A 13,798-nucleotide genomic window follows, 5' to 3' on the forward strand; every position below is an offset into this window, starting at 1 on the left:
TGTGTTTAGTGAGTCTGCCAGATCAGAGGCAGTAGGGATAGCCAGGGATGTTCTCTTGATAACTGCGTGAATTGGACCATTTTCCTGTCCTGCTAAGCATTCAAAATGTAATGAGTACTTTTGGGTGTCAGGGAAAATGTATTTTCTTTAGGAATGTAGTGCAGTAAAAGTAAAAGTATAAATATAAATAATAAAGCAAAGTACAGATATCCCCCCCAAAATTACTTAAGTACTACTTTCAAGTATTTTTACCACTGGACCTAGCTAGCACTTCAACAACCACTAGCATTAGCCTAGCTAGCACTTCAACCAGTAGCATTACTGCCTCTGCTGCTGTCAGTGGCTCATCATCATCAGTACTACTGGCCATCACTAGCAGCAGRGCAGCATTTGCTGATGTCGAACCAGATCGAGAGCTCGGAGAGGAAGATGCAAATTCAGATTCAGAGTCTGATTCACCCCCAGCCCTTGCTGTTCCAGAGTCACAAAAAGACCAGTTTGTGGACCTACGACAGAACGTGTTTATCAGAGGCCCCGTCTGACAAACATCTTGTCAAAAAGGGTCAAAATAGATCAGAGATATTGTATTCCCTCAAAGTGGGGACCCAGTCCCTCTGAGATTTAGTGACAACTATGAAAAATGTATGAAAAACMGATAAAAAATTACACGGACATAGCTTGTGTATTCAACTTTATCTGATGCCGTTTTCTTTTCTTTTTTTCTTTTTTTTGTCGCATTTTTGGAAAAAGAGACTAATTTGAGCAGTGACGGTTTTCGTTAGTGGAAGAATACGGGACCATTTTGAAAGCACATGAGCGTTGTACTGAGCATTTACAAAACATGGAGAGTTGGCACTATCTTGCGGAAAGATTGAAAACAGGCACAACCATTAATGCAATCAACCAGACTGGCTGCAAGGTGGATTGCATCCGGACAAAGCCCGTGTGAAGAAGTGCTGCCTTGGTTGCTCTGGGTGTTGTCTACTTCAAAGGTACTAGAGGGCTGGGGTTCAAGTCCTTATTTCATCTCCTGAGTTGTTGTCACCTTTAACCTATCGGCTCTTATTTGCGTGTGTGTGTAGATAGATGGATAACTCAGTTCAGTCAAATTAGAGGGATGGAGGACTTCCAGCCAGATGGGGAGGCACTCACCCACATTGTCATGATGACCCAGAACCATTCACCAGTGAAACTGGGCTGCASAGTAAATACACAGCCTGGTATAAAAAGTTATTCTTGTTGTTCAGAAACATATTTTTCAATTGATCTGATCTCTCCCCTTCTCCATTTTCTCCCTGCCTCTTTCTCTTTCCCTCACTCTCTCCCTGCAGATTGTTTGGATGCAGGATTATTGTCAGTATGTTTGTTCCTTCCAGATGAGGTCACTGCCAACATGACCCTGGTGGAGGAGAGCCTGACGGCCGAGTTTGTCCAGGACCTCTCCATGACCCTTCAGCCTGTGAAGGTGGCCCACACACTGCCTTCCTAGAGTTCAGCTATTTCACCGACCTGCTGCCTCTGCTCGTTGACCAGAGTGAGTACTCCTTCATCCTACCTTATCACGTATTTAAATGATTGTCTCCCTCCTCCACTCCTCCTCTACCTCTCTCTTCTCAACACTTAGGACCAATAAAACTCAAAACTTTAGAAGTAAAGTAAAATAACTATTATAAAAATAAATGTGTAAGGATGTGGACTATCTGGTCCTTCTACAGTCTTTGATGGCAGGAGTGCATCTATCTCTTATCTCTCTATTTGAGTAATTTAACAGACACTTACAGGAGCAATTAGGGTTAAGTGCCTTGCTCAAGGGCACACCGTTATATATTTTTTCACCTAGTCAGTTCAGGGATTCAACCCAAGGACCTTTCGGTTACTGGTCCAACACTCTTACCCGCTAGGCTACCTGCCACACTGTATCTCTCTCTATCTGTATCTCTCTCTTTATCTATCTCTCTTTATCTCTCTCTGTATCTGTCTGTATCTCTCTCTGTATCTCTCCCTCTTTATCTCTCTCTGTATCTCTCTCGCTGTATCTCTCTGAATCTCTCTGTGTATATCTTGCTCTGTATCTCACAACTTTAGAGTAAAGTAAAGTAACTATAATTTGTTTTATAACGATGGAAGATAAGTGTAAGGTGTATGTAAGGGTTAAATATCAAAAGTGGAGGGAATAATCTGTTTCTAAGCTGTCAAGTACCTTCTGCTCTCTCTCTCTCTCCCTCTCTCTCTCTCCCTCTCTCTCTCTCTCTTCTCTCTTTCTCTCTCTCTCTCTCTCTCCCTCTCTCTCTCCAGGTCTTCTGATTGGTTTGCAGGACACAGACCTGATAAAGAGCACCACTCAGGCAGCAAAGCACAGCAGCCTCAATCACAAGGTGGCACACACACAGCACTTAAGAAGATCCTAAGAGGGGAGCAGCCAATAAATATCATACTATTATTACTCATATCTAATGAATTTAAAAGAGTAATAGTCTCTCTTATCCATTTTCCTGACTCCTTGTCTTCTATGTGGGGATCCAAGACCTTTACTAGTCGGGGTGGGGGAGGGTCTGTTTGCATCTGCCAAACTGTTTGCATCTGCCAGGTGTGCCTGTCCCAAAACATCCTATAGGCTACAGTTAATCTCTTTCCATAACATTTTGGAGAATTAAGGAGAATTAAGGAGTATGAGAGGCTCAATTAAAGATGTTACAGAACTGCTGTATTTGAAGCACTCCTCCCTTCTGCCCTGTTTCCCTGATGTTGCTAAGGTAACCAAGCTGTTTTTAGCATCCCTGTAACTGTCGCTTCTGCGGAGAGATGGTTTTCTAAACTAAAACTCATAAAGAACTACCTAAGAACAAAGCTTTAGGCTCTCGGTCTGATATGTGCTTTTAAACACCTGAGTATGCTCCACTCTGCACTGGCACCATCGTAGCCTTAACCACGGCATTTCTTCACCGAAATCCACTTACTTTCCATCAGTTCAATTAGGCCATTTCTTTTTCAAGGCCTGAGCAGTGGCGATTTTASCATGACGATTTTGGTGTGGCAAACTCCCCCCAAATGTTTTGATGCATGCTATCAAAGCCACTACACAACACAGCACAACACTAAACAATACATTAATTGCACTATAACGGTGACAAATGGTGCCCACAAACTGTGCCCACAAACTACATAAATCTGTCCCAACAGCAGAGCTGTCTTTTCAGCACCATGGAGTGAATCCTTACACCTGGCTATGAATGGAGCCTTTTCTGGCAGCAAAACAGTTAATTCAACCTCATTTACTGCCTTTTAAAAAAACATAGCTGATATGGCTGACTTGTTTAAACAAATGTGGATTCAACTGACAATTGAGATATTTGTCAGTTGATAAGAGGCAATCCGTAATTTCGATTAAGACATTAATGAGTGAGCTAGGATGGATGTAATCAATATAACTATTTGTTCAGCACTTTTGAAATGTACAGGTACAGAAATCAGAACATGGACCATTCTTACAGTAATCTCCCTGTACACAAATCAGAACCGTAGGATAAATACTTTAAATACTTTACTCTAGTGACTCCTAGTGGCAGGCCGGGTGCCGGCAGGCTGACTTCGGTCGTCAGCTGAACGGTGTTTCTTCTGACACTTTGGTGCAGCTGGCTTCTGGGTTAAGCAGGCGAGTGATAAAGTGTGCGGTTTGACGGGTCAAGTTTCYGAGGATGCATGACTCAACCTTTGCTTCCCCCAAGCCCGTTGGGGAGTTGCAGCGATGAGACAAGGTCGTAATTGAAATTGGGAGAAAAAAGGGGAAAAGGGGGTAAAATACAAAAAAGACACCTGGGAATTCTGAAAAAAAAACAAGGTCGAATCATGACGTCAGTGATCTTCAGGTCGGAGCTCTAGAAAGAGGCATGAGTTCCCGACTTGGAATTCCGACTTGAATGACTGTTCAAAATGTATTTTCCCAGTCGGGGCTAATTTTTTCCCTGAGTTCCCAGTTGTCTTGAACTCACTGARGTCTGAGATTTCCCAGTTCCGAGTTTCCAGTTGTTTTGAATGCGGCAGAAGTCATGCGGTCAATGTTTATGTCCAATGGCTGATGAGCACCGATACATTTTATCAATAATTTCTCTTCATATGACAAGGATTGAACAGGATTCGCCAGTAGATTGTTGACTTGATTCTTGAAGATGACTGCTTGTCTAGCTTGCTAGCTAAGATTTTGWAACTATGATGTTGACATGATCAGTCCAATCAAAGCTACGGTAGATATGTGATTTGACGCCAAGAAATAAGTACTTAGCTTCCTAGTACATATTGAAATGAAAAAGCTTTATGACAGACTTTTTGAAGGGTTACTGCCTTGTGGGGGCAGCGCAGGTGTCCAGTACGCAACGCCAGTGCATGTCATGGGCTCTGAACTGATCTATTTGATCACTGATAGAGGTGACAAAGGTGTATGAATAGAATGGATGAGGAAAAAATCCAAGGAATTGATTTGGATGGTCCAGATTTGTCTCGACTGAACATTTAGAATTTCATTCAGTTGATATATAACTTTTCTAAACACACAGATTGGAGAGAGAAAAAAAACAATAGGTTAATAGTACCCTCTTTTGGTCATTTCGGTTACCCAGAAGTAAAATTCTCTTGCGAAAGTTAGTAATTTCCTCTTTTTTTTCTTGCTGTTTCATCTGTCCACGAGAGATTAGGTTAGAGGAAATATTTTCTGATTAGAAATATGACAGTCTGAGATAATATAAAAAACATTTTACAGTTAATGTAACTTTTCCTGCATCGTAAGGTTCTGTATTAATGAGTTTATATTTGAAAAGGAAATCACAGAATATTAATAAGATCTTTTATTTTTCACAAAGGCCTAATAATTTAGCACACAAAATCATTAAAATATCATATTTGAATACATTATTACAACATACTGATTTTACCCAGGAGCCTTCTGTAGAGGACATTTATATAGGACTTACATTGGTATGGAACATTGGTATGGCATTGGTTGAAGCTCAAAGTTAATTAAAATCTCCCTACCATTCTTGTTCTTGCTTTTCTATTGCACAAGGGTGACTACTGAATCCAAGATTAAAATGTGAGGAGTAAAATGGCACAAAACAGAGCAGTGAATGTTTCTTTGCAGTACAATCCAGGCACAGTACATCCAGTGTCACAGGTAAGTGAGAAAAATGTATTAATCAGTGTCAGATAAGAAAATAAATGTTATTTGATACTGTGAGCTTATAATGCCACATTTTAAAGATCTACATATCCCATTAGTATAAAGGATGGTGCTGAACTCTAAATCCAAATACTAAAAAGTCTGCAAGGTCTTTCAGTCATACTATCAAGATAACATGGATTTGGTCAAATTCTACCTATTGAATGTTAGATTGTTCAGAAATGTACAATTGGTACCAATGGAAGACCCAAAAGCATCTTTGAAGATTAATTTTGTGATAGTATTTTATGTAAATCAAATATCCAGCATACTATCCATCAATGAAATAATAGCCAGTGGTGAAATAGCAGAACATTTGCATATCATTTTCATAACTGATCAGTGGTGGTTTGTTTGCTTTATCAACTACAATGTAAGATATTTGATTATCGTCCACATTTATGTCAATGTTGCTTGTATATCAGTGCTCTGTATGTTTGCCATTGTTTTTGAAATATGCCTACATAATTGACAATGCTAGCTTCACGTTTTGGATAACTTGTAACAAATAAATGGACACTGTGGCTAGTTAATTAGGTACACCCATCTGGTTCTGAGTCAGACACCCCTTTGCCTCCAGAACAGTCTGAATTCTTCAGGGCATGGAAACAGTGCTCAATTGTTATCAATGGACTTAACATTCCCCATCATCCTCTACTGTTGACACCAGGCAGGATGGGCCATGGACTCACGCTGCTTACGCCAAATCCTGACTCTGGCATGACACAACAGGAATCAAGATTCATCAGACCAGGCAATGTTTTTTTTTACTCCTCAATTGTCCAGTGTTGGTGATTGCGTGCCCACTGGAGCTGCTTCTTGTTTTTAGCTGATAGGAGTGAACCCCTGCTGCAATAGCCCATCCGTGACAAGGACGGATGAGTTGTGCGTTCCAAAATGTCGTTGAGCGCCATTAGTTGCCTGTTTGTGGTCCGCCTGTAAGCTTGCACTATTCTTGCCATTCTCCATCGACTTCTCATCAACGAGCTGTTTTCGCCCACAGGACTGCTGCTGATTGGATGTTTTTTTGTTTGTCTCACCCGTCTCGGTAAACCCTAGACACGGTTGTACGTGAAAAGCCCAGGAGGCTGACCGTTTCTAAGATACTGGAACCTGCATGCCTGGCAGCGACGATCAAACCATGCTCAAAGTCGCTTAGGTCAATCTTTTCACCCATTCTAACCTTCAATGGAACAATAACTGAATGCCTCGATGACCGTCCATCTGCTTTATATAGCCAGCCACGTGASTCACCATCTAAAGGCATGACCCAATTTTGTGAATGGGTTGGCGTACCTAAGAAACTTGCCACAGTGTATATTTTCTCAGTCTGGTAAGTAGTTATTTAATACAAAAGACAGCTTTTGCTTTCTTGAAAAGGCATAGTGACTCATTTATAATATTTACTTGATATAGGCCGTACTTCAAAGTGTGTCGTTCATATTTTCTGCATATCCTAACCTCAAAGATGCAATATCCAGAACTCGCGCCACCATTTCCTGGTAGCTGAAACTAATAGTTTGCCTAATTTCAGTTTGTGTGAAAAAACTAGGAAGCAGTGTAGAGAATCATTATACCATCTAAACCACTGTGAAATATATTTTTCAGAATCAAAGATATATTTCCAGCTTTTTGAAGKTGGTGTACAAAACCGAAAGTAAAAGACGTAAAAWCGAAACTTAACAGGAAGCATAGAAATAGCGCACATAGAACAGATTTACCCCTTCTTAGACTTGKTTTCAATGAGTGACTGATCTATAACATTTCTATGCAAATTTGGTCAGGTCACCCAAAAAGTTACATATTGCAGCTTGAATAATGATACTCAATAAATTGGGTGTCCTAAAGAAGAGAKTCCAAACCTACTGGCTGTCTCAAAATGAATCCCCGTCAGCGCTATGAGATGGCTCTGCAATATTAAAATCATCCATGTTCCAGTTGATATTCAAATGCTCCCTTGCAAATAGCTTAAACTGATTCACACACACCACTGACAGACTGAGGAGTGTAGCAGAGCGCAGCGTGATTAGCACGTCACCACACAGCTAAAGGCAGTTTCTCTACATTTAAGGCCCCCTCCCCCACCACAGCTCTTTTCAACGCAACGCTTGCTTTTGCCCCTCTTGAAGGAAGGCTTGTTTCTCCATCAGCTTCCTGAAGACGCCTTGGCGGTTGCCCAGGAGCTGTGCATGCTGCCCACACTCTACCACACGCCGCTGGTCCAGCACAGCCACGGCGTCAGCATTCTGGATGGTGGAGAGGCGGTGGGCGATGATCAGCACTGTGCGCCCATCCATGAGCCGCTCTAGAGCCTCCTGGACCAGGAACTCATTCTCTGCATCCAGGGCACTGATGAAGAGGGGYATGGAAAAGAGAGGGCAAAAGTGAATAGAGGTCCATGAGTTATAGCTCACATGTCATTGGGTTGTTTGACACTGCTTCACCCAGCTGATTGACGTTGCTTAACTGTCCAAAATGGAGGTAGAGCGACTCATGTAAAKTGTGATTAGACCATGCACAATGTCTTACCTTGTAGCCTCATCAAGTAGAAGTATCTTGGGGTTCTGAGGGAAGGGAGAGAATGCATACATTACAACATTTGCCCATTTGACTAAAACATAAAATTGTTGATGCATGTAATCGGGTGTAATTAAAATTACCTTAAGCAGAGCCCTTGCAATAGCAATTCTCTGTTTCTGACCACCTGTTGGTTAAAGCAAAACTAGTCATTACATTAAAGCTGTTAAAGAAGCGATGGTTTTAGTTATGAACAATAACTCTGTAGTCAGATCATTCCGGTTTGAGAATGCCCAGTGAAGTCCAACACCATAACAATTTCTTTTTTTTAGGAACACCTATCAACTATGTAATCACATCACAAAATCAAAGAAAATTCCTGATATGCATGCATTTGTCTCACCTGACAGTAGAACACCCTTCTCTCCCACCACAGTGTCAAAGCCTTTTGGGAAACCTCGGACAAACTCATAAGCGTTGGCGATCTGTGCAGCCCGGTGGATTTCCTGAACTGTGACCGTGCCAGAGTCGGGCGCTCCATAGGCAATGTTCTCAGCGATGGAACAGGAGAAGAGTACAGGCTCCTGCAGACCCACAGAGGGAYAATACCACAGGGTTAGACCACATGTCAAAGCACAGCTTAGCCACAACAATGGGAACATATTGCCTACTAATAATAGTCATGTGACCAATTACCTGACTAACAGTTCCAATGTGACTCCTCAGCCAATAAGGATTCAAATCTCTCACATCATGCCCGTCGATAGTGATCACACCTATACAGCAAAAAAGGATCTCTAAATCAGAAGACTGTTGACGAAATGGAAGACATACAGTGACATGACGCTGCTGTAAGAGATGACCTCAGCTGTAGTCCTCACCTGCAACTGGGTCGTAGAGCCTGAGCAGCAGGGAGACCAGAGTGGATTTGCCTGATCCGCTGGGCCCTACCACGGCCATGACTGAGCCAGCAGGCACAGATAGACTCAGGTCCTGGAAGATGGGGGCGTCTTTGCGGGTTGGGTAGGCAAAGGAGACATTCTGGAACTCCAGTTGACCCTTAAGCTGCTCCGGCCTCAGCACAATACCCTCTTCAGAGAAATGAGGAGGAACATGGACATGTACGTTTACATGCCAGTTTAGATGCAGAGGACTACTAGACAAGTGTGATGTAATTAAGTTTTTTTGCACAATGCTTTCTCAGTGTGGTCTAGAATGGCAGGGCTTGATGCTGACCATTGAGGGGGAACTCGGGCTTCCTGTCCAGTAGCTCCCAAAGCCGTGCCCCTGCGCCAAAGCCCTTCATCAGTTCAGAGTAGAACGAGCTCATACCTGTTCAATGAAACAMACATTTAAACAGCTGCTCAGACAGATTAGGGGATAGAGAGAATCAGTTTCTTATTAAAATGGAAATTCTAACAGTGTGATTTGTTCATTGATTAATGAGCGGGGGTTTTCCTCAGAATGCATAGGCAATGAGACAATTATATACGCCCTACCTGCAATGCTAATGCCCACCCAGAAGGCGTACATGAGGAAGGAAGAGAGCTCTCCCACAGTCATGTGTTCACTGGCCATCAATAGCCCTCCCTTATACAGCACTGACAGGATGATGATGTTGCCACTGAGTCCAGTCTAAAAGAGACTCATACAAAACCAGTTACAACCCAATGACCCCCAAAGAAACACACWGGTCATAAAAGCAGAAGCTTCCACCACAGATCGCACAACTCTGTGGTTCCAGTCTTTCAAAAGGCCAAAAGGGCTTGACTACATTTCAACTGACGTTGATTGAGAAAATGTTAACAACCACTCCATTTCTCTTTAGGGAACATTGGGCAACATTGAATTGTTGGATGCTCACCGCGCCAAAGAAGCCAGCCCTCAAAACGGCTTCCTGTTTGGCCAGGTGGAGAACATAGTTGGCCTTCTCCGTATACTTGGCCACCTCTGTCAGCTCCTTACCAAACGCCCGAACTGTCCTCATGTTGCTGATGCGTTCTTCTGCCAACTACAAGACAACACAGTATCAGTCTGATCAATTAGTTTCAATAAAAAAATGTATGATTAAAAGACCTGGTGTCTATGTACTCTGCTTGGAGAATAATCTACGGCGCAACACTGCTTCAGTAATGACTCATGCTGTGCAGTTAGAACGGGTCTCGTCTTACCTGTGTGGCATCAGCCAGAGAGTCCTGTGTACGTTTGGATATAGAGCGCAGGTATCTCCCATATATGACAGCTAGGCCAGCCATAGGAGGCACAATCAGCAGCACAAAAGCTGCTAAACTTGGTGACACGTAAAACTGTTGGCAGAGAGCGAGAGGGAGATGCCAGGAAATGTGAGGAGGCAATTCAGCCCAAGTCTTTTAAGCCTGCTCGGTTACCTTTTTATAAAGGGATTTTGAACCTGTAAAGCCACTAATGACCGGAGAGGATGTGTGAACATATTTATCATGAATGTATTCAACTGTACTATATTTACTATGATAAATGAGTTATGGATATTTTGCTACGGGTCATCCYTTTTAGAAATGACATCCTAGGAATATATAGTAACCAAGGAGGAAACTCAAGGAATTAACTTTATAAATTCTAAATATACTTGTTGTAACATGAAGAACTGGGGTCAAACCAGATCCTATGTAGAGGGACCAGAACAATGACAAAGAACAATGACAGTAACCAGAACAATGGAACCGCTAAGGAAAGCTGTACATGAAAGGATGAAAAATCACATCTTCCTAATGTCAAACCAGTTTCACCTCTGAATACAACTTGCATTCCCATGTGACTCAAAATCTTAGAACTGATCCCAGTACAGAGTAGAATGGACTTTAACACCCTAACACACCCTTTACAAACAAATGTGTGGAGAGGTCCATTTCTCACCATCATGCTGACCCCAGCTGTTGCCTGGGCGACAGCGCGGAGCCCGTCTGAAAGGTTGTCTGTGACGGAGCGGCCGATGAGTGCCGTGTCTGCAGATAGGCGGTTAATGAGTTCCCCGGTACGGGTCTTATCAAAGAAACCCACCTCCTGCCTCAGAATCGAGGAGAATAGGAATACACGTAGATTTCTCACAATCTGTTGCCCTGCAAGAGTGACATATTTTTGAAATGTTTGATTAGTTCCTCTGTATGGCATCAGTCACGGTAGTAATAACAAACAAAAAATCCAGAGATGGACATCTGTTTAATATGTAAACCCACTCTGCATGCACTGAAAGCAAACTGTGACGCTCACCTGAGATTTGCATGAGGTAGACACGGGCAGCATTAGCAGCGCCCCCACAAAGGAATACCCCTGAGAGCATGATACACAGAGAGCGGAGGGAGGCACTGAAGTCCTCTGAAGAGCTGGTGTAGATGGTGTCAATTACTTGGCCCAGGAAGAAGGGCGCCGACATTGTGACAGCGCTGGAGACCATTAAGAAGCCCACAGCCGCTGAGGAGGATGGTATAGAAAACAAAAAATATAAGAATCAAAACAAGTGAWGTTACTGTATTATTGTTTAAAAAGGGAAACTTTCATGACAACAAATAGGGCCCAAGTAAGGAATAAACTATGTAATTTGGTCAACCCTACACAGGCACAAGTTGGTGATAACATTATTTCAGTGGCACGTTGGTCATTTTTGAAGATATCCCTGTGGTGACCTTAAATGACATGGCCTACCTGACAGTCGCAAGCGCTCAGGGTGGGCAAGTTCTAAAATCCTTTTGACATCCTCAGTGGGTATCCGAGTTGGGGATTGTTTTGTTTCCGTTGACTGCAGATCTTTACTGCCAACTTCTTGTTGTGTTGCTTGTTTTGAGTCTGTCGAAGAGCTGTAGTTGGCAAAGTTTACAGTTGTTGTCCATGAGCTCCTCAACAAATGGGGGGGTATGGTGAACTGTCTAAGTGGTACACAGGGCACAAGAGAGTTGCATCTCCTCGGGTGTAAAAGCGAAGAGCGTGCCACAGGTTCGAACCTTTTCCCACTCACCTCTCGCCCCTTTCGTTGTCCCCTGGACGTCTGGCGTTCTAACCAAAATAGTTTTTGTACACGGGAGTGAACCTCGCGCTTCAAAATATTCACGCCTGGACATTTTGACAATTGCAACAGCAACAGTCCCATTTTGCAAGACAGCTAGTGAGCGACTCAGACACATAAAAACAAGAAAAACAAACTCAAGTGCGTTGGCTTGCCAGCTACCTACCAAATGACCAAAACATAGCAAGAAAGTGCGAACGAGCATGTTACATTTCACATACGATGAGGCCAGCGAATTCCAACATAAAAACACAGTTAGGTCAACGTCCTCCTTCGTGTCCAGCCAACACTAACGACAAATGATAATGTCTATTACATTGTGGGTTCCTGGCGGTTATTCATCATTATCTGTTCGTGACAGCCACATTTAGGCGAAGTTATCTTTATCGCGCTGGGAGCGCCCTGTCACAACAATATGTCTGTCGATAGGAGTGACATGTCGACACAATCTGCAGGCGACAAGGCAGCCTAACGGTAACCGACTGTCAGAAGTACACACAACTCTACGAAAAGAAAAACCGCTCTGTTCAATAGAAAAGGTGACCCCCGGAAAATAACCTAGCTGCTTCTTGTTAAAGTCCCTGACGGAAATCAATGGCCGACAATATAAGAAAAACTTTGAAAGACATTGCTAAGCGAACTCGATTAATCGATGTCATCTTCCACGGAAACATATYAACTCAGCAAAAAAATAAACGTCCTCTCACTGTCAACTGCGTTTATTTTCAGCAAACTTAACATGTGTAAATATTTGTATGAACATAACAATATTCAACAACTGAGACATAAACTGAACAAGTTCCAAATACATGTGACTAACAGAAATGAAATAATGTGTCCCTCAACAAAGAGGGAGGGGGGGTCAAAATTAACAGTCATTATCTGATGTGCCACCAGCTGCATTAGGTATTGCAGTGCATCTCCTCCTCATGGACTGCACCAGATTTGCCAGTTCTTGCTGTGAGATGTTACCCCACTCTTCCACTAAGGCACCGGCAAGTTCCCGGACATTTCTAGGGGTAATGGCCCTATCCCTCACCCTCCATTCCAACAGGTCCCAGACGTGCTCAATGGGATTGAGATCCGGGCTCTTCGCTGGCCATGGCAGAACACTGACATTCCTGTCTTGCAGGAAATCATGCACAGAACGAGCAGTATGGCTGGTGGCATTGTCATGCTGGAGGTCATGTCAGGATGAGCCTGCAGGAAGGGTACCACATGAGGAGGAGGATGTCTTCCCAATGACAACAAGCTCAGTCCGATGATGCTGTGACACACCGCCCCAGACCATGACGGACCCTCCACCTCCAAATCGATCCTGCTCCAGAGTACAAGGCTCGGGTGTAACGCTCATTCCTTCAACGATAAACGCGAATCCGACCATCACCCCTGGTGAGACAAAACCGCGACTCGTCAGTGAAGAGCAGTTTTGGCAGTCCTGTCTGGTCCAGCGACGGTGGGTTTGTTCCCATAGGCGACGTTGTTTCCGGTGATGTCTGGTGAGGACCTGCCTTACAACAGCCTACAAGCCCCCAGTCCAGCTTCTCTCAGCCTATTGCAGACAGTCTGAGCACTGATGGAGGGATTGTGCGTTCCTGGTGTAACTCAGGCAGTTGTTGTTGCCATCCTGTACCTGTCCCGCAGGTGTGATGTTCGGATGTACCGATCCTGTGCAGGTGTTGTTACACGTGGTCTGCCACTGCGATCAGCTCTCCGTCCTGTCTTCCTGTAGCGCTGTCTTAGGCGTCTCACAGTACGGACATTGCAATTTATTGCCCTGGCCACATCTGCAGTCCTCATGCCTCCTTGCAGCATGCCTAAGACACATTCACGCAGGGACCCTGGGCATATTTCTTTTGGTGTTTTTCAGAGTGAGTAGAAAGGCCTCTTTAGTGTCCTAAGTTTTCATAACTGTGACATMAATTGCCTACCATCTGTAAGCTGTTAGTGTCTTAACGACTGTTCCACAGGTGCATGTTCATTCATTGTTTATGGTTCATTGAACAAGCATGGGAAACAGTGTTTAAACCCTTTAC

At 43.4% G+C, this 13,798-nt stretch overlaps 1 protein-coding gene across 1 annotated transcript; it reads right to left on the reverse strand.

Moving 5' to 3' along the window:
* Positions 1–6,629: 6,629 nt before the first annotated feature.
* On the reverse strand, positions 6,630–12,380 carry abcb10 (ATP-binding cassette, sub-family B (MDR/TAP), member 10). The gene is made up of 13 exons (XM_023993495.2): positions 11,405–12,380; positions 10,973–11,173; positions 10,619–10,821; positions 9,898–10,032; positions 9,591–9,737; positions 9,226–9,361; positions 8,963–9,058; positions 8,608–8,817; positions 8,423–8,502; positions 8,130–8,310; positions 7,870–7,913; positions 7,739–7,773; positions 6,630–7,558 (listed from the first exon to the last, which is right to left on the reverse strand). The coding sequence occupies exons 1-13, from the start codon at positions 11,844–11,846 to the stop codon at positions 7,306–7,308; spliced, it is 2,163 nt and encodes a 720-aa protein (XP_023849263.1). The 5' UTR covers positions 11,847–12,380; the 3' UTR covers positions 6,630–7,305.
* Between the last annotated feature and the right edge of the window lie 1,418 nt (positions 12,381–13,798).

The sequence above is a fragment of the Salvelinus sp. IW2-2015 genome, linkage group LG8 (genome assembly GCF_002910315.2).
Source record: "Salvelinus sp. IW2-2015 linkage group LG8, ASM291031v2, whole genome shotgun sequence".
NCBI classification, from domain to species: domain Eukaryota; kingdom Metazoa; phylum Chordata; class Actinopteri; order Salmoniformes; family Salmonidae; genus Salvelinus; species Salvelinus sp. IW2-2015.